At 46.9% G+C, this 20222-nt stretch overlaps 1 protein-coding gene across 3 annotated transcripts in view; it reads left to right on the forward strand.

The window, feature by feature from the left end:
• Positions 1 to 20222, forward strand: part of LOC128405947 (UDP-N-acetylglucosamine--peptide N-acetylglucosaminyltransferase 110 kDa subunit-like) — a 121306-nt gene that overhangs the window by 83849 nt on the left and 17235 nt on the right. For all 3 annotated transcript variants that reach the window (XM_053372998.1, XM_053372997.1, XM_053372999.1), the window contains 3 exons: positions 809 to 979; positions 1097 to 1213; positions 9527 to 9688. In XM_053372998.1, the coding sequence (XP_053228973.1) occupies positions 809 to 979; positions 1097 to 1213; positions 9527 to 9688 (450 nt within the window). The remainder of the gene's footprint in view (positions 1 to 808; positions 980 to 1096; positions 1214 to 9526; positions 9689 to 20222) is intronic.

Consider the following 20222-nt stretch of genomic DNA (forward strand, 5'->3'; position numbering starts at 1 on the left):
GGAGAAGCGCTCTTCTCCCCGCCGCCCGCCTTCAGATCAGGTCTGGGGACAGCAGGAAGACGTGCTGCGTCTCCCAGCTGTCCCCGGAGCTTGCGGGGCAGGCAGCGGGGAGAAGCGCTCTTCTCCCCGCCGCCCGCCTTCAGATCAGGTCTGGGGACAGCAGGAAGACGTGTTGCGTCTCCCAGCTGTCCCCGGAGCTTGCGGGGCTCGCGGCGGGGTCTCCCCGCCGTCAGCCTCCAAACCACTTCGGGAGACAGTGGGATGGCGGCGTTCCGCCTCCCTCTGTCCCCTGACCTTGTGGGGCTGGCGCTGGGGCTCTCCTGAAGCCTGGAGAGCGAGAGGGGTCGGTGCGCACCGACCCCTCTCGCTCTCCTGACTTCAGTGAAAGCCTGCATTCGCCCCATAGGACGCACACACATTTCCCCTTCATTTTTGGAGGGGAAAAGGTGCGTCCTATAGGGCGAAAAATTATTATTATTCAGTGTATCCGAAAAAGTGTGCATGCAAACGAAAGCTTGTACCGAGAACAAACTGAGTTGGTCTCTAAGGTGCTACTGGACCATATATATGTGTGTGTGTGTGTGTGTGTGTGTGTGTTTGTGTTCATTCATGAATTTCAATAAAGTTAAAAAATAAAAAGCTTTGGATATCTTGTTTCACTGCCTTACTGTATTTTAATATTTTGTTGGGAGCCGCCCAGAGTGGCTGGGGAAACCCAGCCCGATGGGCGGGGTATAAATAAATTATTATTATTATTATTATTATTATTATTATTATTATTATTAACCCTCATTTGTTTGCCTTCCAGGCGATGTGGCTGGGCTACCCGGGAACCAGCGGGGCTTTATTCATGGATTATATTATCACCGACCAAGAAACGTCCCCGGTGGAAGTGGCGGAGCAGTATTCCGAAAAACTGGCTTACATGCCCAATACCTTCTTCATTGGCGATCACGCGAATATGTTCCCACACCTGAAGGTATCTGAGAAGAGGGCAAGCGGGAACAGTCTGCTTTTTACTGCCGTCTTTTTTCTTGGAAAAAGGCCCAAATCCAAATTGTCACGTTTTTTCACACGTTGTACATATTTCTTTCAGAAAAAGGCCGTCATCGACTTCAAATCGAATGGGCATATCTATGACAACCGAATTGTTTTGAACGGCATCGACCTGAAAGCATTCCTCGACAGCCTGCCTGATGTGAAAATAGTGAAGGTCAGGAAAATTTGGGTGTGTGTAGGTGGTTTTGGAGTCTAGCTCCTAATAATAATAATAATAATAATAATAATAATAATAATAATAATAATAAACTTATTTGTATCCCGCCCTCCCTGGCCGAAACCTGGCTCAGGGCAGATAGTAACAAATATATCACATTAGTATAAATTCAAACAATTATTATTATATTTTTACTGCGAAGTAAATACATCAAAACAAAACCATACATAAAGAATAATATCCAATAAAAGAGAAAGAAGGAAAAAGTAAATGAGAAAAAGGAAAAAATGCAAAGAAAAGTAGACAGTCAAAGAATAAAGAAAAGTATTGTATTTCAATACAACAAACACTATTTTACAAAATAATAATAATAAAAATAGACTGCATATCCCTTCTGCCCTTAAGGTCTTCAACGCCAAAATTACAGCTCAGTTGCTCTATGGTATTCCAGTCTGGCTGCCAGGGTTTACCCAGTTGGTTGAACAACTACAGGCAGCTTTTCTCTTCAAGATTTTCACTGTCTCACGCTGTGTACCCTATGCAGCCTTGTACAGTGGTGCCTCGCAAGACGAAATTAATTCGTTCCGCGAATTTTTTCGTCTAGCGATTTTTTTGTCTTGCGAAGCATGGTTTCCCATAGGAATGCATTGAAAATCAATTAATGCGTTCCTATGGTCAAAAAAAGTCCAAACAAAGCCAAATTTGGTACAACAAGAGTTTATTAAGTGCTCTTTAAAGTCACACATACTGTAAAGAGCATTTCAAAAATTTAAGGAACAATAAATTAAGTTTCTAAACATGACAGAAAAACATTTAAAAATCAACAAAGTGTACAGTACATTTTCTAAGACTCTGGGGGACCACTCGAAGAAGGTTCCTCTTCCACTCTTTGCTTCTTGCTGAAGAACCTGTCCATGGTCTGCTGCTTCATCCGCCTTTTCATCACCTCCCTGAAAGGCGACATGACCCTCGTATCAAAAGTGTTCGCAAGGTCATGTGCCACGTGCTTGTCAGGGTGGTGCCGCTGTGCAAAAGCCTGCACATCCTTCCACTTCAGGCAAATGTCCCTCAGTTCTTTGGAGGACAGCTGTTCCTCAGTTGCTTCCTCCTCTTCCAGCGAGGCCTGCTCCTGCGCAGCCTCTGCCTGCAGTTCGACCAGCTCCTGGGTGGTCAGCTCATGGTCGTGCTCCTCCACCAGCTCACTGATGTCCTCCTCTGTGACCTCCAGGCCCATGGTCCTCCCCAAGGCAACAATGTCCTGCACCACTGTTGACTCTGGTGCATCAGAGTCACTTGGTGCCACACAGTCCGGCCACAGGCTGTGCCAAGTGCAATTCAAATTTCTCTGGCTGATCCCGTCCCAGGCCCTGGTGATCATCTTCAAGCAGGTGACGATGTCGAAGTGGTCCTTCCAGAATTCCCGCAGGGTGATGGTGGTGCAATCAGTCACCTCGAAGCATCGCCTGAAAAGCTCCCCCAGCCCCATCCCAACTGTTGCAAACCCCTCCCCAACTGTTCCCCCAGCCCCTCCCCAACTGTTGCAAACCCCTCCCCAACTGTTCCCCCAGTCACCCAGCACACAGAAATTCAAATCCAGAATTTTTTTAAAAAAACAGCAGAGTGGCCCAATGGTCACAGAAAATCATAAAAATGCAGAAAAAAGACACAAGCTTCCAGATTCTTGCAAACCCCTCCCCAACTGTTCCCCCAGTCACCCAGCACACAGAAAGTCAAATCCAGAATTTTTTTTAAAAAACAGCAGAGTGCCCCAATGGTCACAGAAAATCATAAAAATGCAGAAAAAAACACACAAGCTTCCAGATTCTTGCAAACCCCTCCCCAACTGTTCCCCCAGCCACCCAGCACACAGAAATTCAAATCCAGAATTTTTTTTTAAAAAACAGCAGAGTGCCCCAATGGTCACAGAAAATCATAAAAATGCAGGAAAAAACACACAAGCTTCCAGATTCTTGCAAACCCCTCCCCAACTGTTCCCCCAGCCACCCACCACACAGAAATTCAAACCCAGATTTTTTTTTAAAAAAAACAGCAGAGTGCCCCAATGGTCACAAAAAATCATAAAAATGCAGAAAAAAAACACGAGCTTCCAGATTCTTGCAGACCCCTCCCCAACACCAAGTCCTTGAATTCCAAACACCCCAACCCAAAGCTTAACTTACCAAATGGCTGCAAAAGAAGTTTTGGAAAAGCTTCAAAAATCACCAAAGTCTTTAAAAACCTCAAAAAAGGCTACTATGTACACTGCGTTCTATGAGTTGCTCCTCGAAGTCAAGTCGCAACTGTATTAACGGTGTTAAGAAAAAGGAAACAAACTTGCAAGACGTTTTCGTCTTGCGAAGCAAGCCCATAGGGTAATTCGTCTTGCAAAGCAGCTCAAAAAACGGAAAACCCTTTCTTCTAGCGAGTTTTCCGTCTTGCGAGGCATTCTTCTTGCGGGGCACCACTGTGTCTAGAGGGAGGTCAACACAAGGTAGAGACTGTCACCTGGGCGAGATTTCTTCTATGCTGGTTAAACATCTGCCTTACATCAGATAAAGATCCTCTCCTCAGCAAAGTTTTGTTAGACCCCTTTCTTTCCCCAGGGCTACAACAGTTTAACAAGAAGGTATAGCAACTTGGGCTGTCAGTGGAACTTTTGCGATTGATGTCCCTACCATCTGCCAAGGCTATAATAAAAACTAGATTGTGGGATATTGAATGCCAAGAACTAACAGTAGCAGCAAAGAAAATGTGTTCCCCTCTTTATTTTCAACTTTCTTGGGCACATGAAATTAACCATAATTACCTTGAATTAATTACCTCAAGAAAGAAGGGCATTTTCACTGGCCAGGTTTAATTCAAATCCATCCAACCTCCTTTGGAGAAGGTTCTCAGGCAGGGTGGAAGGAGAAAGAACTTGCCCATGTGAAGCCCACCTGGTGGAAACCCTTACACATATGGTTCTTAATTGTAAACTATATGCTGATCTCCATCAGCAATTTCTAGATCAACTCTGTATCCCCAAATGGAAACCAGAGTTGGAGGTCATACATTTTCTATTACTGGTGAATGATTAGGAGCTCACCAAGTTAGTGGCTAAATATCTCTGTTTGGTTTTTTGTCGTCGAAATACACTGCATCTCCCTGGAGACCTAGAGATGCGACGATAGACTGCTCTACCTCCTTTCTTTTAGCAAATGTTTTGTGCCACTGGGGAAGTGGTAATTCTGTATTGATTTGTGTGATGGGATGATGAGCTGCTTGTGCGTGAAATTCCAAGTCCCTCAGAGTTTGGCTAAGTCCACAAACCTCTGTCTGTAATGGAGCTCCTTAAGCATGGCTCCGTCAGTCGCTGGTAGAATCCGACAGTGGGTGTTTACGGAATTTCTTCCAGCATAAAAGCTCCTTAACGGAAACGCGCCTTCTGGACTCTCGGCGCGACAGTTTCCGGCGAGGAGTGGGTGTCCCTATAGGAGGTCCTGAAACCTCCCCACTGTTTTCGCTGGAAGTGTCTCTGAGCCATCCCTCCGACTCACTTTCCCTTGGAGCTCCTTCTCTCCCCCTGCTGGTTCCCTCCTCAGCTGATAAGTCTCTCCCAACCTCTGTGAGCCCTTTCACCTCCTGTTCTTCCGATGGCAGTTCCCTGACAATTTGTTTTGGATGTTTGTATGTGATGCCAATAAAAGGTTTGATGATGATTAAATACTTTCCCCCCTCACTGTATATATGGAAAATGTTTGCAGTGTATGGAAAAAAACAAAAAAAAACTGAAAAGAAAAAACTTAAAGAAAAAAGAGAAAGCACATTATCCACAAGAAAAGAGCTTTCCCACAGGCATCGGACCAGCACATGAGTAGTAGTAGTAGTAGTAGTAGTACCGTATTTTTCCCTCTATTACACGCAGATTTTTTCTCCTAAAAAGTAAGGGGAAATGTCTGTGCGTGTTATTGAGCGAATGTGTGGTCCCTGGAGCTGACAAGCGCGAGTGAAGGCAAAAATCAGGCAAATATCAAATCGTCCGGAGAAGGGAAGCCTTGAAAGGAGGAAGCTCTGCCTCAGGGTCTTACTGCCCACCTGCTTCTGTTTCCTTACTGTGTTTGCTCAAACGGAACAAAGAGCAGAGAAAACCCCTCCCCTCCAGGCAAGCAGAGTGGAAAGCAGAGCGTCCTGCCTTCTAATTCCTCTCCGTGCGTCTGGGACTCGCAGGCAACATGCAGGTTGGGGAGAGAGAGAGAGAGCTGGCTGGCTTGTGTGTGGGGGGGACTTTTGCCTTCCTTTCCTCCCTCCGGTAAAACCCCTCTCCTGCATTCTTAGCCAGCTGCCTCTCTGCACACCCCTTTCGGCGCTCCTTATCCTTTCTATGTTTTTCCTTCCCTCCCTACTTAAAACGTGGTTCCAATCACGGATCCACATGGATCCTCAGGATCTTTGCATTGAGTCACCCCAAATTCACCATCAGATCACATAGCAATGATCTGATGCAAAAACAGGGCTGCAATGGTGCAAAAACGTGGTTACAAAGCATGGATCCACATGGATCCTCAGGATCTTTGCATTGGGTCACCCCAAATTCACCATCAGATCACATAGCATGTCCATGGCTACAGCCTGCACCAAAAAAATCACGCACCCACTGTTGCCTGGGGCTGCAATGGTACAAAAACGTGGTTACAAAGCATGGATCCACATGGATCCTCAGGATCTTTGCATTGGGCTACCCCAAACTCACCGTCAAATCACATGTCTGTGGCCGCAGCATGAAGCACAAAAATGATACATCCACTGTTTCATTCAGAATTTTTTTTTCTTGTTTTCCTCCTCTAAAAACTATGTGCGTGTTATGGTCAGGTGCGTGTTATCGAGCGAAAAATACGGTAGTAGTAGTAGTAATAAAAATCATTTATACCCTGCCCATCTGGCTGGGTTTCCCCAGCCACTCTGGATGGCTTCCAGCAAAAGATTAAAATACAATAAAGAGCAGCTTTTTCAATCTATTTTTTTCCCATGGCTTTTAAAATCGTGGCAAGATGTTTCTTTTAAAATCACAGTGGTCCCTTGGTTCTCAAACAATCTGTTCCGGAAGTCCGCTCCGAAACCAAGGCATTCCACAACCGAGGCGCGCTTTCCCATGGAAAGTCATGCAAAACGGATTAATCCGTTCCAGACTTTGAAAAGCAACCCCTAAAACAGCAATTTAACATGAATTTTACTATTGTATTGTGTTTTTAATATTCGATTGGGAGCCACCCAGAGTGGCTGGGGAAACCCAGCCAGATGGGCGGGGTATAAATAATAAATTATTATTATTATTCTCTAACAAGACCATTGATTCATAAAATGAAAGCAATACTCCATGTACTGTACTCTAAAATAAATAAGACAGTATTGTAGGTGATGAAAAATTAATAATTTGTTTTCTGACCTGCTCTGATGATAGTCATTATTTGGAGGGGGGCTTTGATCCATTTCCGCAGTCACAGTCCATCCATCCATCCATCCGTAGCTAAAGTCATTGCTTGGAGTGGGGGCTTTGATCCACTTGCCTATGCTTGGTCAAGGGTGTGCAAGTTGCAATCCAGCAACATCCAAATGATGTTGTTGATCAGGCATCCCCAACCTTCGGCCCTCTAGATGTTTTCGACTACAATTCCCACCATCCCTGACCGCTAGTCCTGTTAGCTAGGGATCATGGGAGTTGTAGGCCAAAACATTGGGATGGCCAAAGGTTGGGGATGCATCACGCTCAAATCAGAGCATGTTCTGCTTCCGAAAAAAAATTCCAAACCGCAATACTTCCTTCCAAGTTTGCAGCGCTTGGCTTCCAAGTTGTTTGAGTCCCAAGGTGTTTGGGAACCGAGGTGCCACTGTGGTACAAATGGGCCAGCACCCAGTTGCTTCCCCCCTTTAATTATTATTTTTTTAAAAATAATTGTTACTGATTTTCTTTCTTGCCCGTTTCCCAACTCCTGTATGCAGCAAATGTCTGGCATAATGGGGACCTGCCAAAGCTAGATGGCTTTCAGGCAAAATTTATACGATCTCTGCTGCAGGTACCTAACTGCGTCCCCAACTCCGTACTTCTGTTGGAAGCTGGTGAATGCCCAATTTCAGCTAGAGCGTGGCGGGCTGCCCTAAAACATTGGCTCAGGATTTCAGTATTTCATCTAGGGAAGGGTCTGTACCAACATTTGACCAATGAAGAATTTGTCAGCAAATGGCAGAAAACCATGGCTAAAAAAGCCACCTCTATTGGTCTGTCTCCCCCCCAACTGTATTACCTGGGTTATGAAGGCGCCCAAAAGGTTTTAAAGCAAAGATTATGGGACAATGCACACAGTGACTTGCGATCTCGATCACACGCAGTCTGTAGTCCGCTGGCAGCAGGAGTTCAATATGGGTATGTCTTTGAGTTAACATCTTACATCAAAAACCTGACAGTACCTAACTATCGAAGGCTTTTCACCAAAGCCAGACTAAATGTCTTTCCCTCTGCAGTGCTGGATGGTAGGTTGAGAGGAGTTCCCTACCAGGACAGACTTTGCCCGTGTCCTCAAGACATTGATTCCATAAATCATATTTTGTTGCATTGTGCGAAGTATGAGCAGGCCAGGGCTGAACTGATACTACCCTTGCTGGTGCCGTTCCCGGGAAAATCAGAGGCTCACTATGTCAGGTTCCTACTGGAAGACTGGACAAAAGCTAGAACGTTGGCAGTGGCAAAGTTTTTATTGGTGGTTGCAAGAACAAATGAGCCCTATATTCTAAACAAAATGCTTGGTTAACCTGGAGGTAGGCTGTATGAACTGTGTATTGATTTGCAATGTTTTGTTGGGTCTCTGGACTATAATAAAGATTGATGATGATTTTCTTTCCTCCTAACAAATATTCAGCATCCTCACTTAGCATTTGTTTTCCCATTTCCCTCCTCCCTGTCAACGTCCCCCAACTTCCATTTCTGGTTTGTTACACCAAATCAGGCATCCCCAACCTTTGGCCCTCCAGGTGTTTGGACTACAATTCCCATCATCCCTGACCACTGGTCCTCCTAGCTAGGAATCATGGGAGTTGTAGGACAAAACATCAGGAGGTCTGCAGGTTGGGGATGCCTGCACCAAATGTTACATTCTGCTGTTTATACATAATGTTCTTTTATCCCATTATACCGTATTTTTCGCTCTATAAGATGCACCCAACCATAAGACACACCTAGTTTTTAGAGGAAGAAAACAAGAAAAAAATATTCTGAATCAAATGTTGTACTAAACTATTTAATAAACATAGGGGCGATGGGAGTTGTAGTTCAACAACATCTGGGGACCCACAGGTTGAGAAAGGCTGAATTACGGTATGTGAGGTGGGGCTTACCTGCCCCCCCCCAATATTTTATTCAAGTTGGAAGAGGGAAGGAAGGAAGAGAGAGGGAGAGCTCACATTTGTGCGTGCCTGTGGCGGGCAGCTGCCTCTGAGGTGACTGGAGCAAAAAGAGGAGGAGGAGACGCCGGGACAGGAGCCGTGTCAGCTGGGAGGAGGGGCGGAAGGGGCTGCCATCTGTCCCTCCTTCTGGCTCCTGTCCACTTTGCTGCTTTAAAGCTAGCCACGGAGGAGGGAAGGAAGGGGAGCCATGGCTCCCATCCGTCCCTCCTCCACGGCATTCGCTTCATAGGACGCACAGACATTTCCCCTTACTTTTTATGAGGAAAACCGTGCGTCTTATGGAGCGAAAAATACGGTATTTCTTGTTCTCTGGAAATGAAGTTGTAAATGTTTTATTTTAGCTCTGCATAATTCACCAGTTTTTCTTGCCACTGTTCACTCGATGGTCTTTCTCCTGTCTTCCAGTTTTGTGCTATTGGGATTCTTGCTGCTTTCGTGGGGTGCATAAATAACGTCCGATTTTTCTCCGGCAATTCTTGTCCTAAAATACCTAATGAAAAAGCTTCTGTTTTTTTCACAAAAGTTTGCAAGATGATTTTAAAAATTTGGGAAATGATATATAATGAACTGGAAATAACATTTTTCCCCAGTTCATTATATACCATTTCCCTTTTTTAAAAATCATCTTGCAATCCCACCGCGTACAATAGCCCCCCGTAAAATGCCTGAAACGCAGACAAAATAAAGCCACAAGAGGGGTTGCCACGTCAGAAAACCAGATTGTAACCGACTTGAGCGGCTGTCTGCGAAATCCTTTTCACTTTCTGTGCTATTCTTCTAATGGACAGGAGTGGCAGTGAGGCAGTTAACATGCAGCCAAATGGGCGGGGTTTCAATGATAAATTATCATTATTATTCTATTATCTTGGCTTCCAGATGAAATGTCCTGACGGCGGGGATGACGGTGCCACCGGGCTCAGCATGCCCATTATTCCCATGAACACCATTGCCGAAGCCGTGATTGACATGATCAATCGCGGGCAGATTCAGATCACCATCAATGGATTCAACATCAGCAACGGGCTGGCGACGACTCAGGTGAGAGGGTTGGGAGAACAGTAATAATAATTAATAATAATAATAAATTTATACCCCACCCATCTGGCTGAGTTTTGGGACTGAAGGGAATTTCTTTTCTTTTTAAAATATTTTTATCAGTTTTTCCACGTATACATCCTCTAACAATATTTCTCTAACAATTTTCCATATTTCTCCCCCTCCTCCGCTGGACTTCCCTCATGTTCCCATTTTGTTTTATTTCCATATTACTCACCCTGTGTGTTGTTTCCCAAAAAAATTCCCAATACTGTACATATAGTCTTGCTTTTCGTTATATACAATTGTGTTTGTTTATCCCAGGCATCCCCAACCTTTGGCCCACTAGATGTTTTGGACTACAATTCCCATCATCCCTGACCACTGGTCCTGTTAGCTAGGGATCATGGGAGTTGTAGGCCAAAACATTTGGAGGGCCAAAGGTTGGGGGTGCCTGGTTTATTCAAACGTTGCCAATGAGTCCAATTCTTTATGTTGTCTCTTCATATATGTTGTAAATGGTTCTCATTCTCTTTTAAAGTCTTGGTTATCCTTTTCATGTAATTTATCTGTTAATTTTGCCAGTTCTGCATATTCCATAAATTTCCCTTGCCATTGTTCTTTCGTTGGTATTTCTTCTGTCTTCCAAGCTTGTGCTAATATAATTCTTGCCGCTGTTGTTGCATGCATAAATCATTTCCAATTTTCTTTTTTTAAATCTTGATCTAAAATTCCTAGGAGGAATGCTTCTGGTTTCTTAACTAAAGTCTTTTTAAACAGGGTTTTTTTCCAATTCATTATATATCATTTCCCAATAATTTCTAACCCTTTTGCATTCCCACCACATATGATAAAATGTACTGGACGGAAGGGACTTTCGAGGAGCCACGGGACTGGGACTGCCCAGAAGCAGAATCCACCTGCAATTCAACGAGATGATGATGATGTTGATAATTGATTAAGGAATGATTGAAATAAGAATTTATTATGATTTATACCCAGCCCATCCGGCTTGTACAGCCCTGAGCCTCTGTTTCCAAAAAGAAAGCTGGACCTTCTGAGAGAGTCCTGGTAAATTTGGCCCCCTAAAAAAAGCTAAACAGCTTTGGCCCCTAATAATAATAATAATAATAATAATTTATTTGTACCCCCGTCCTCCCCGGCCGGAGCAGGGCTCGGAGCGGCTGTAATCATATCAATAATACAATATACATAAAAAGAAGCAATCAATTAAAATGCACCCCAAAATTAATTCAGATAAATTAAAATTAAAACGGGACAAATGGCAAATCTCAGGTTAAAATGGAAAGCAGTTAATACTCTCCAAGACCAGCTGTTTACACTGATATTATAAGGACCTGGGAAACCTTCTTGCTCTTATACAAAGAGAAAATGAGACTAAAAAAAGCTCCACAACTTTGGTCAATCCAATGGGCAGTTGTTGCTTTTTTATAGTGGGAATAGATTGCAGTCTCTTGGAAGTTGGACATGCCCGCTGTGATGGGATGATGAGCTGCTTGTGCATAAAGTCTTAGTCCCTCAGAGTTTGGCTAAGTCCACAAACCTCTGTCTGTGACGGAGCTCCTTAAACATGGCTCCGTCAGTCGCTTGTAGAATCGGACAGTGGGCGTTTACGGAACTTCTTCCAGCATAGAAGTTCCTTAACGGAAACGCGTCTTCTGGACTCTCGGCGTGACAGTTTCTGGCGAGGAGTGGGTGTCCCTATGGGAGGTCCTGAAACCTCCCCGCTATTTTCGCTGGAAGTGTCTCTGAGCCCTCCCTCCGACTCACTTTCCCTTGGAGCTCCTCCTCTCCCCCTGCTGGTTTCCTCCTCAGCTGATAAGTCTCTCTCAGCCTCTGTGAGCCCTTTCACCTCCTGTTTCTCCGATGGCAGTTCCCTGACATCCACCTCCCCTCCAGGGCCCCCTTCACCACCTCCCCTTCCCTCCTCTGCGGGAGGCGAGGGAGCAAAACCCCTGAAAGAACCTCCCTCATCTTCCGAAGTTTCGAACACTTCCCTCCACCGGTTGCTGTTTCCGGTTTCTAAGTACTCCTCCTCATCGGAGTCTGTTCCTTCTTCCAACTCCGATTCCCTGAATCCTTCCAGTTCCTCCTCCTCGTCGGTGGTGCCAAAGTACTCCCTCCGGAACCTCGCTACTGGCTGAGGTTTCCTGGGGAACCTTTGGTGGAACGTTTCGATCAAGATCTCGTCACTGACCTCCTCTGCCGTCACCCAGGTGTTTTCCGACTCCGGTTCCCCTTCCCACGCGACCAAATACTCCACCTGATTACCCTTCCACCTGGAGTCGATGATCTCCGCCACATGGTTGCTGCTTTCCCTTTCTTCTAAGACTGGCCCCCGTGTGGAGACCCCTTCACCTTCCCCCCTATATGGTGACAGTAATGACCTGTGGAATACTGGGTGCAGTTTCATGTGGTTCGGTAACCGGAGTCTGAAAGCCACTGGGTTGACCTGTTGAATGACCTCAAATGGTCCCAACCTTTTGGGTCTCAATTTCTTGCAACCCCCCTTGAACGGCAACCCTTGGGTTGACAGCCACACCTGACTCCCCACCCTAATGGTTTCACCTTCCCTTCTGCTCTTGTCTGCCTGCCTCTTATATTCTTCTTTGGCCCTTTCTAAGTTGAGTTGGAGTTGACGATGGATCGCTTCCATTTCTTCTACAAAATGTTCGGCGGCCGGGACACTCCATCTCTCCCCTCCTCCCCCTGGAAACGCCCTGGGGTGGCACCCATAATTAGCCAAAAAGGGGCTCATCCCGGTGGACACATTCTCCGCATTATTGTAGGCAAATTCCGCTAGTGCCAACTTTTCGACCCAATCGTTCTCTCTGTCATTGACATAACACCTCAGGTATTGTTGGAGGATACCGTTTGCTCTCTCCGCCTGTCCATTGGTCTCAGGGTGCCTGGCAGTCGAAAAATTGACCTCTACGTGCAGTAAGCTCATAAGTTTCCTCCAGAACCTGGACGTGAACTGTTTCCCTCTGTCGGAGACCACCCTCAAGGGGGCGCCATGCAGCCTAAAAATATGTTCTACAAACAATTTCGCTGTCTCTTCTGCCGTGACTGCATGTGAGCAAGCTACAAAGTGGCCCATCTTAGTTAACAGGTCTACTACGACCAGTATGGCGGTTTTCCCCTGGGATTTCGGCAGATCAGTCATAAAATCTATCGATACCGCCTCCCACGGTCGTTCTGGTGTGGGTAACGGTTCTAATAACCCCGCCGGCGCCCGCCTTTCTCCTTTGGCTCTCTGGCATTGGTCACACCCTCTTACATACTCCCGTACATCCTCCCTCACCTTGGGCCACCAAAATTCCCTGGTCACCAACCACATGGTCTTGTGTTGCCCAAAATGCCCCGCTGTGGGGTTGTCGTGCAGCTGTTTGAGTACTCTCCCCCTCAATTCCCCTTCGGGTATATAAAGTGCCCCTTTGTAATACAATACCCCGTTTCTTTCTTCAAAACCTCCGGGGTCTTCTCCCTCTCTCCTTAAACCTCTGAGCTTATTCTGGGCGTATTCATCATTCACCGTTCCCTCTACCAGTTCCTTTTGCCCCACTCAGGCTGCCCCACACACCCAGCGGTCCTCTGGGATGATATGTCTCTCTTCAGGTGCTCCCTCCCCCTCCAAATATTCAGGTTTGCGTGAGAGAGCGTCCGCTCTGACGTTTTCTGGACCTGGCACATAGCAAATTTCAAAATGGAATTTGGAGAACTCCTGGGCCCACCTCACTTGTCGTTGGTTGAGCACTCGTGCCGTTCTCCAATACTCCAAATTCTTGTGGTCCGTACACACTTGCACCCTATGCTGGGCACCAATTAGTAAATGTCTCCATCTCCGGAACGCTTCGTGAATGGCGAGTAGTTCTCGGTCATATACGGTGTAGTTCCTCTCGGATTTGTTTAGCTTACGCGAAAAGAAGGCACACGGTCTCCACTCCGACTTATTCTTCCCCGGCTGAAGAAGCACCGCCCCCACCGCCCGGTCTGATGCATCAGTTTCCACTCTCATTGGTTTTTGTAAATCGACATGCAGGAGCTGTTCTTCCGAAGCGAATGCCCTTTTCAATTCCTCAAATGCTTGCTCCGCCTCCGCCGTCCAAACAAATTTCTTCTTGCTGCTGAGACAGTCCGTGATGGGAGCCGTTAAGTGGGCAAAGTTCTTGATGAACTTACGGTAAAAGTTCCCAAACCCTAAGAACCTTTGCACATCCTTTTTCGTTTTCGGTGTCTTCCATTCCAGCACCGCCTGGACCTTGCCTGGATCCATGGCTAATCCCTTGTCTGACAAGCGGTACCCCAGGAATTCCACCTCCTTGGTGTGAAACTGACACTTCTCCAATTTCACCCACAGCTGGTTTGCTTGCAGTTGGCTCAGCACTTCCCTGACATCCTTTACATGCTGCTCCTCATTCTCTGAATATATCAACACGTCATCTAGGAAGGCCACGCAATTCTTGTAGAGCAGAGGTCCCAGGACGTGGTTCATGAACGATTGAAAACATGCTGAGCCTGATTGTAATCCGAAGGGCATAACGAGATATTCAAAAGCCCCCAAAGGGGTGAACATGGTGGTTTTCCATTCATCCCCTTTCCTTATCCGTATCAGGTTGTATGCCCCTCTCAGGTCCAGTTTCGTGAATATCTTTCCCTTCCTCACCCTGGTCAAAATGTCATCAATTCTGCGCATGGGGAAAGCCACTAGTTCTGACACTGCATTTAAGGCTCTAAAGTCCACTACAAGTCTGGGTTTATCCGTGTGTTTTTTGTCCACAAAAAACACTGGGCTGCCCCCCACCGCTCTGGACTCTCTGATGAAGCCTCTCTTCAGGTTTTTATCAATAAACTCCCTTAACTCCTGCATTTCCCTGTCTGACATGGCGTACAGCTTGCCCACTGGGAGCTGGGCTCCAGGGACCAGGTTGATTTGGCAGTCAAAGGCTCTATGCGGTGGTAGTTTATCTGCTTCCCTTTCGCTGAAGACCTTGCTCAGGTCAGCGTATTGTTTGGGCACTTTCCCTTTGTCCGTTACTTCCGTCCCTGCTAGAAAGGCTTTTGCCCCTTCCGGCGCCTTTCCCTCTTTGCAGTGTTCCAGGCAATGTGCTGACCCAAAGGAGACCACTCTCTGATGCCAGCCCACTAGCGGATCATGCAACGCTAGCCAGCTCATTCCCAAAATAATGGGAGCCCCTCCCAGGGTGGCCACATTGAACACTATCCTTTCGGTGTGCCTGGCCACCCTCATAACCATTGGGACGGTCTGTAGGCTAACTTCTCCTCCCAACAGCTCCCTCCCATCGATCGTGGTCACCTGCAGGGGGTTACTTAAAGGGAGTATCTGTATCTGGTGTTCAGCTGCAAACTCCTTACTCATAAAATTACAGGAGCTGCCTGAGTCCAATAGCGCCTTTGTCTTTAGTGGGTGTCCGTTTGCCAGCTCTAGCAACACCTCTATCACTAGGGCTGGTCTTGGAGGTTCCGGCGTGGGCACTTTTACTGCTCCTTGGCCTGGCTGCTGTGCCCTGACGGTGGCAGCCAGGCGTTGGCTTTTACTGGCACCTGGACTCCCTCCTCCTTTCCCCCAACAGCTCCCGCCATCCCTTGCCATTCCTTTCTTTGCGGGCAGACTCTGGCAAAGTGACCTGGCTGCTGGCAGAGATAACATTTCTTGGTGCTCTTCCCCTCCTTCTTCCGCCCTTCACTGGGATTTGAAACTGCGCGTGTGCGCGCTGTTCCAATTTCCATCAGCTCTCCTGGCGGGAAATTTGGCTCCGGAATCTCTGGAATGCGGAAATCCCTCCAACGCTCTCCTTTCCCTTCCCGCTTCTCCAAGGCTCTCGCCTCCTGGCGCGCTCCAATAGTCAGCGCTGATTTGGTCAGCTGGTCCATAGACTCCGCCCTGGGCGCCCGGGAAAGTTCGTCTTTCACCGCCGAAGAAAGCCCCTCTTCGAAAAGCATTTGAATGGGTTCCGCCGATAGGTCCCACCCCAATTTATGTATCAGCATGGTAAACTCAGTCCAGTACTCACGAACCGATCGGCTCCCCTGTTTACAAGCCATCAACTGTCTGCGCACCACTCCCTGCTCAATCTCGCTGGAAAACATCAAATCCATGGCGCGAAAAGACTTCCTCGTGTCCTTCAGCATTTCACTATTCCCTGCCATCAGGGGTCTAACCCAGTCTCTCGCCCCCCCTTCGAGATGGCCAACCACAAACGCCACTCGCGATTCCTCGTCGGGAAAGTCGTCAAACTGCAGATTGAGAACATACTGCATCTCTGTCCTAAAGGCTTGGTAGTTCCTGGGGTCCCCCCCAAACTTCTGCACCAATCCTGGCATCTTTCTTGCTAGTGGGGCGCCTTTTGCCTTTTCTGCATCCTGCGCCCTCCTTTCCTCTAGCCTCGCCGTTTGCAGCGCTAGCTGGACCTCCAACACCCGGTACCTTTCTTCCAGGCTTGGACCCTCTCCAGCTCCTCCTGCTCCCCCGGTTCCGGCTGGGTTGCTCATGATGCCTCTCTGCACAAGCTGCTTTCAGGGACTGTCCGATTGCTGTGATGGGATGATGAGCTGCTTGTGCATAAAGTCTTAGTCCCTCAGAGTTTGGCTAAGTCCACAAACCTCTGTCTGTGACGGAGCTCCTTAAGCATGGCTCCGTCAGTCGCTCGTAGAATCGGACAGTGGGCGTTTACGGAACTTCTTCCAGCATAAAAGTTCCTTAACGGAAACGCGTCTTCTGGACTCTCGGCGTGACAGTGTCCGGCGAGGAGTGGGTGTCCCTATGGGAGGTCCTGAAACCTCCCCGCTATTTTCGCTGGAAGTGTCTCTGAGCCCTCCCTCCGACTCACTTTCCCTTGGAGCTCCTCCTCTCCCCCTGCTGGTTCCCTCCTCAGCTGATAAGTCTCTCTCAGCCTCTGTGAGCCCTTTCACCTCCTGTTTCTCCGATGGCAGTTCCCTGACACCCGCTTTAAATCATTTACTTTTCAAGAGTTCAGTGCAATCTATAGCAACTTGGATGCAAATTGAATATAAAATGTCACCATTCGCAAATAACGAAAATGCAGGAGGCTTGAAAAAGCCGAGTGTTCTTATTCAGTGTTCCTCTTTTTATTTCTAGACCGCTTTATGTTTTTAAGGGGGAAAAACCCAAAGCAGTTGACGTTAATACGTCAAATAAAGCAATCCAGGATGAAACTGTCGTAATTCAAGCGAGCAGAGCCTCCAGCTCTTAGGAATTTGGCCACCCTCCAGGTGCCCGGCTTGAATCCTTGTTGACCTCCCCTGCCAGCGACTGCCGGCAAGATCAAAGGAGGTCTCTTCGGCGATCCTTTTCAAACGTGAAAAGAACACACCACTCCTCCCCCTCCCATCTCCAGGGGGGGGAATGAGACAGACAGAAATGTATCTACATGTCTTTATTTCTGTCTTTCAGCAGTACAGAGAAACATGTCTGCACACTCTGATTCCCAACTGCAGAGAGAGAATAAACTCCACCCATGTACTTCCAGTACAGGGTCATGTGTCACTCTGAGCTAACATCCGGCGCTCAGAGCAGTGAATAGACTGTCCCTGGTTCCCACGGTACAATCCTGTAACATCCACATCCTGTTTACCATTCCAGCCACCTGGTGCTTGCTTCTGCATTGCTCCTTTTTCGTAACATCCTCCCCCAAAAGAATCTATGCGTGTTGCAGCAAGCAAAGCATGATCCAGAGAAGAAAACAAACAGTTGTTATACACATAACACTCCCCTGTTGTTTCAGTTCCACCCTTGGAACTCCCCGCCACTGGTTTCCCCAGTGTACCTCTCTGGTTGTCTGGTTTCCAAGGAATGAGTGCATCTGCATTACCTTGGCTAGCAACTCTCTGTTGTGTCTTTGTCTCTGACTTAGACACAGCTCCAACCTGTCCTTGGTTGTTTATAACAGCAACACATGCAACAGCTAAGTTAGCAAACTCTTCTGAGTACCTCTTGGGTGGTTGACCCTTTGTAACTCTCTCAGACCTACGTATGAGGTGCTGATCCTCTCTGCTCACTGGTCCAGTCTCAGGACTTTTTGGAGAACTAGTTCCAATGGTAAACAGTGGTTCATCCTTCAGTTGTGAAGGCCTATCTATTGTGTGAGACTTCCTCTCAATGACTGTGACAACTGAGCTCTCCGAGCTATCAGTGTCATCACTTTCATTACAGCTGTAATCAGTAAAATCATCATCATCTGAATCGTCCTCAGTGGGAAATGTGTGTACTATCACTCTCTCCTGTTCATGAGCACTCTCTAGAAATTTTGTGAGAATCACCTGACCAGATTCAGACAAAATTACTCTGTAGAGACCCTTTTCATACCCCACAAAAATGCCTCTGGCATTCTTTACTCCACCTGGAGCTTCTGTTCTCACACGAGACCCAAAAACCTTGAAATGGGCAACAGAAGGTTTTCTGTGGAACAGTCTCTCAAAAGGAGAACTTCCCAACTCTTTTGAAACCTTTCTCATTTTCGTATAACAGAACGACATTAGAGACTCGGCCCAGTACTCATGTGGCAGATGTGAACTTAGCAATTGCGCTTCCATCCCCTTTTGCAATTCTCTGTTCACCCGTACACAGACACCCCTGTTCCACGCTTCCGCTGAAACAGCAATCTTGTGTCTTATCCCCTTCTTCTGCAGGAACCTTTGGAAATCCTGTAAAAGAAAAATCTGCTTCTCATCTGTGAATAGACAATCAATGTTAGCATCATGCATACTCTTAACTTTGTCACAAAACTCCTGAAACCTCTCCAAGGCTTCCTGTGGCTTTCTCAACACATAAACCCAGACATAGTTAGAGAAATGATCCACACACACAAGATAATATCTTGCATTGCCTCTAGATGGTTCTAGAGGACCAATTACATCAGCATACACCCGCTGAAATGCCCTGTTGACCCCGGTCTTCTTCTTGCTCACACCTGCAAGAGAAACTAGGTTAGACACAGATGAATTACATTCCATGTAATCACTTTGGTCAAAAGTCAACAAATACAGTCCATCCTTCTGTTTGGCCGAAAGAAATAACTCTCCATCTTTGTAGATCTTGCAGCTCTCAGCATCGTAGGACAGTTTCAGTCCTCTCTTTGCAATCTGCGAAACACTCAGCAGATTGAACTTCAATTCAGGAACCAAGTAAACATTGTTTATTGTCAAGTCCAGACTCTTAAGATAGACAGTCCCTTTTCCGGTCGCTTCCAGCTCCTGACCGTTGGCCTGTGTCACAGTGAAGCTTTGCTTCTTAAACGATGAAAAGAGCCCTCTGTGTGGGGACATATGAACTGTAGCTCCCGTGTCAATAACAAACGAGTTCCCAACGTCTGGCGTGGTTCCTGTCGCCATCAAAGCTTTTCCAGGTTTCACCGAAGTCTTGGTGTGACCTTTGCCTGACGCCTCAGGCTTTGCTGAGCGGCCCTTCGCTCCTTTAGGCTGACGTGGCTTCTTGCAGTTCCGCTGAAGATGCCCAGCCTGTCCACAATTGTAACATCGGACAGCGTTCAAAGCTAGAGCTTTTTCTCCAGTAGCTTCATCTGCGGGGGAATTAGAACTCCGTTCCTCCCTCCCCCTGTCCTTTACTTCCAGTGCAGCAAGTCTGTCCTGTTCATTCAGAACGACGGCAGACACCCTTTCCGCGGTCAAATCTTGAGCCGGGAGGGAACCAAGCTGACTGGCAACGGTTTTGTAAGTCCGATTTAGGCTGTTGATCATCATGAAGCAAAACACTTCCTCCTGCAGACGGAAATTGCGTTCCACCATCTGCTGGCGCAGATATTTCATCTCCGTCAGGTGCGCTTGAACATCTCCATCAGGCGCTAGCCTCAGATTGGTCAGCTTCTCAAAATACAGCAACGCTGAAGAACCAGCATCCCTCTGATGTGTTCTTCGCAGCATTTCCCAAATTTCCCGTGCATATTCCAAACCCTGAATATGCACCAATTGGTCATCTGACACACACAGAATTATAGCCGTTCTGGCTTTCAGATTCTGTGACTCCCAACCTCGGGTTGGTGCTGCTGGGATGGGGTTCTCAATCACGTCAAAGACCCTCTGATTCTGCAGCAGGGCCTTCATCTTTATAGACCAAGATGAATAATTGTCATTTGTCAGGGGAGGGGGATAGGGCAAACCTCCCGTCTTCTTGGAATCCATGCTGAATCCAAGGGTCAGTTTTCTCAAGCCAGCTTTCACTTTCACGCCAGTATACTCCAAAAGTCTCTGTTTACTACTTCACTGGCAGGCAAACCTTTGGGCTGTTTGTTTTCAAAACCCTTGCACAGCTGCGCAGATACACTTTCGATTTCCCAGGCTCTTTTTAGCCATTCTTTAACTTCACAAGTGCTGGCAGACGTTGCCTAGCAACCTGCTCAGGATGGAATTCCTTATCTAACCACAGGAATTCCTGGTATGCCAGCTTGCCCTTTCAGAGCTGTTTTTCTTAAAATGCAGCTCTTTCTTGTGAACCAGAGAATTAAACCTTTCTGCGTTC

This window comes from Podarcis raffonei, chromosome W (genome assembly GCF_027172205.1).
Source record: "Podarcis raffonei isolate rPodRaf1 chromosome W, rPodRaf1.pri, whole genome shotgun sequence".
Taxonomy (NCBI): Eukaryota; Metazoa; Chordata; class Lepidosauria; order Squamata; family Lacertidae; genus Podarcis; species Podarcis raffonei.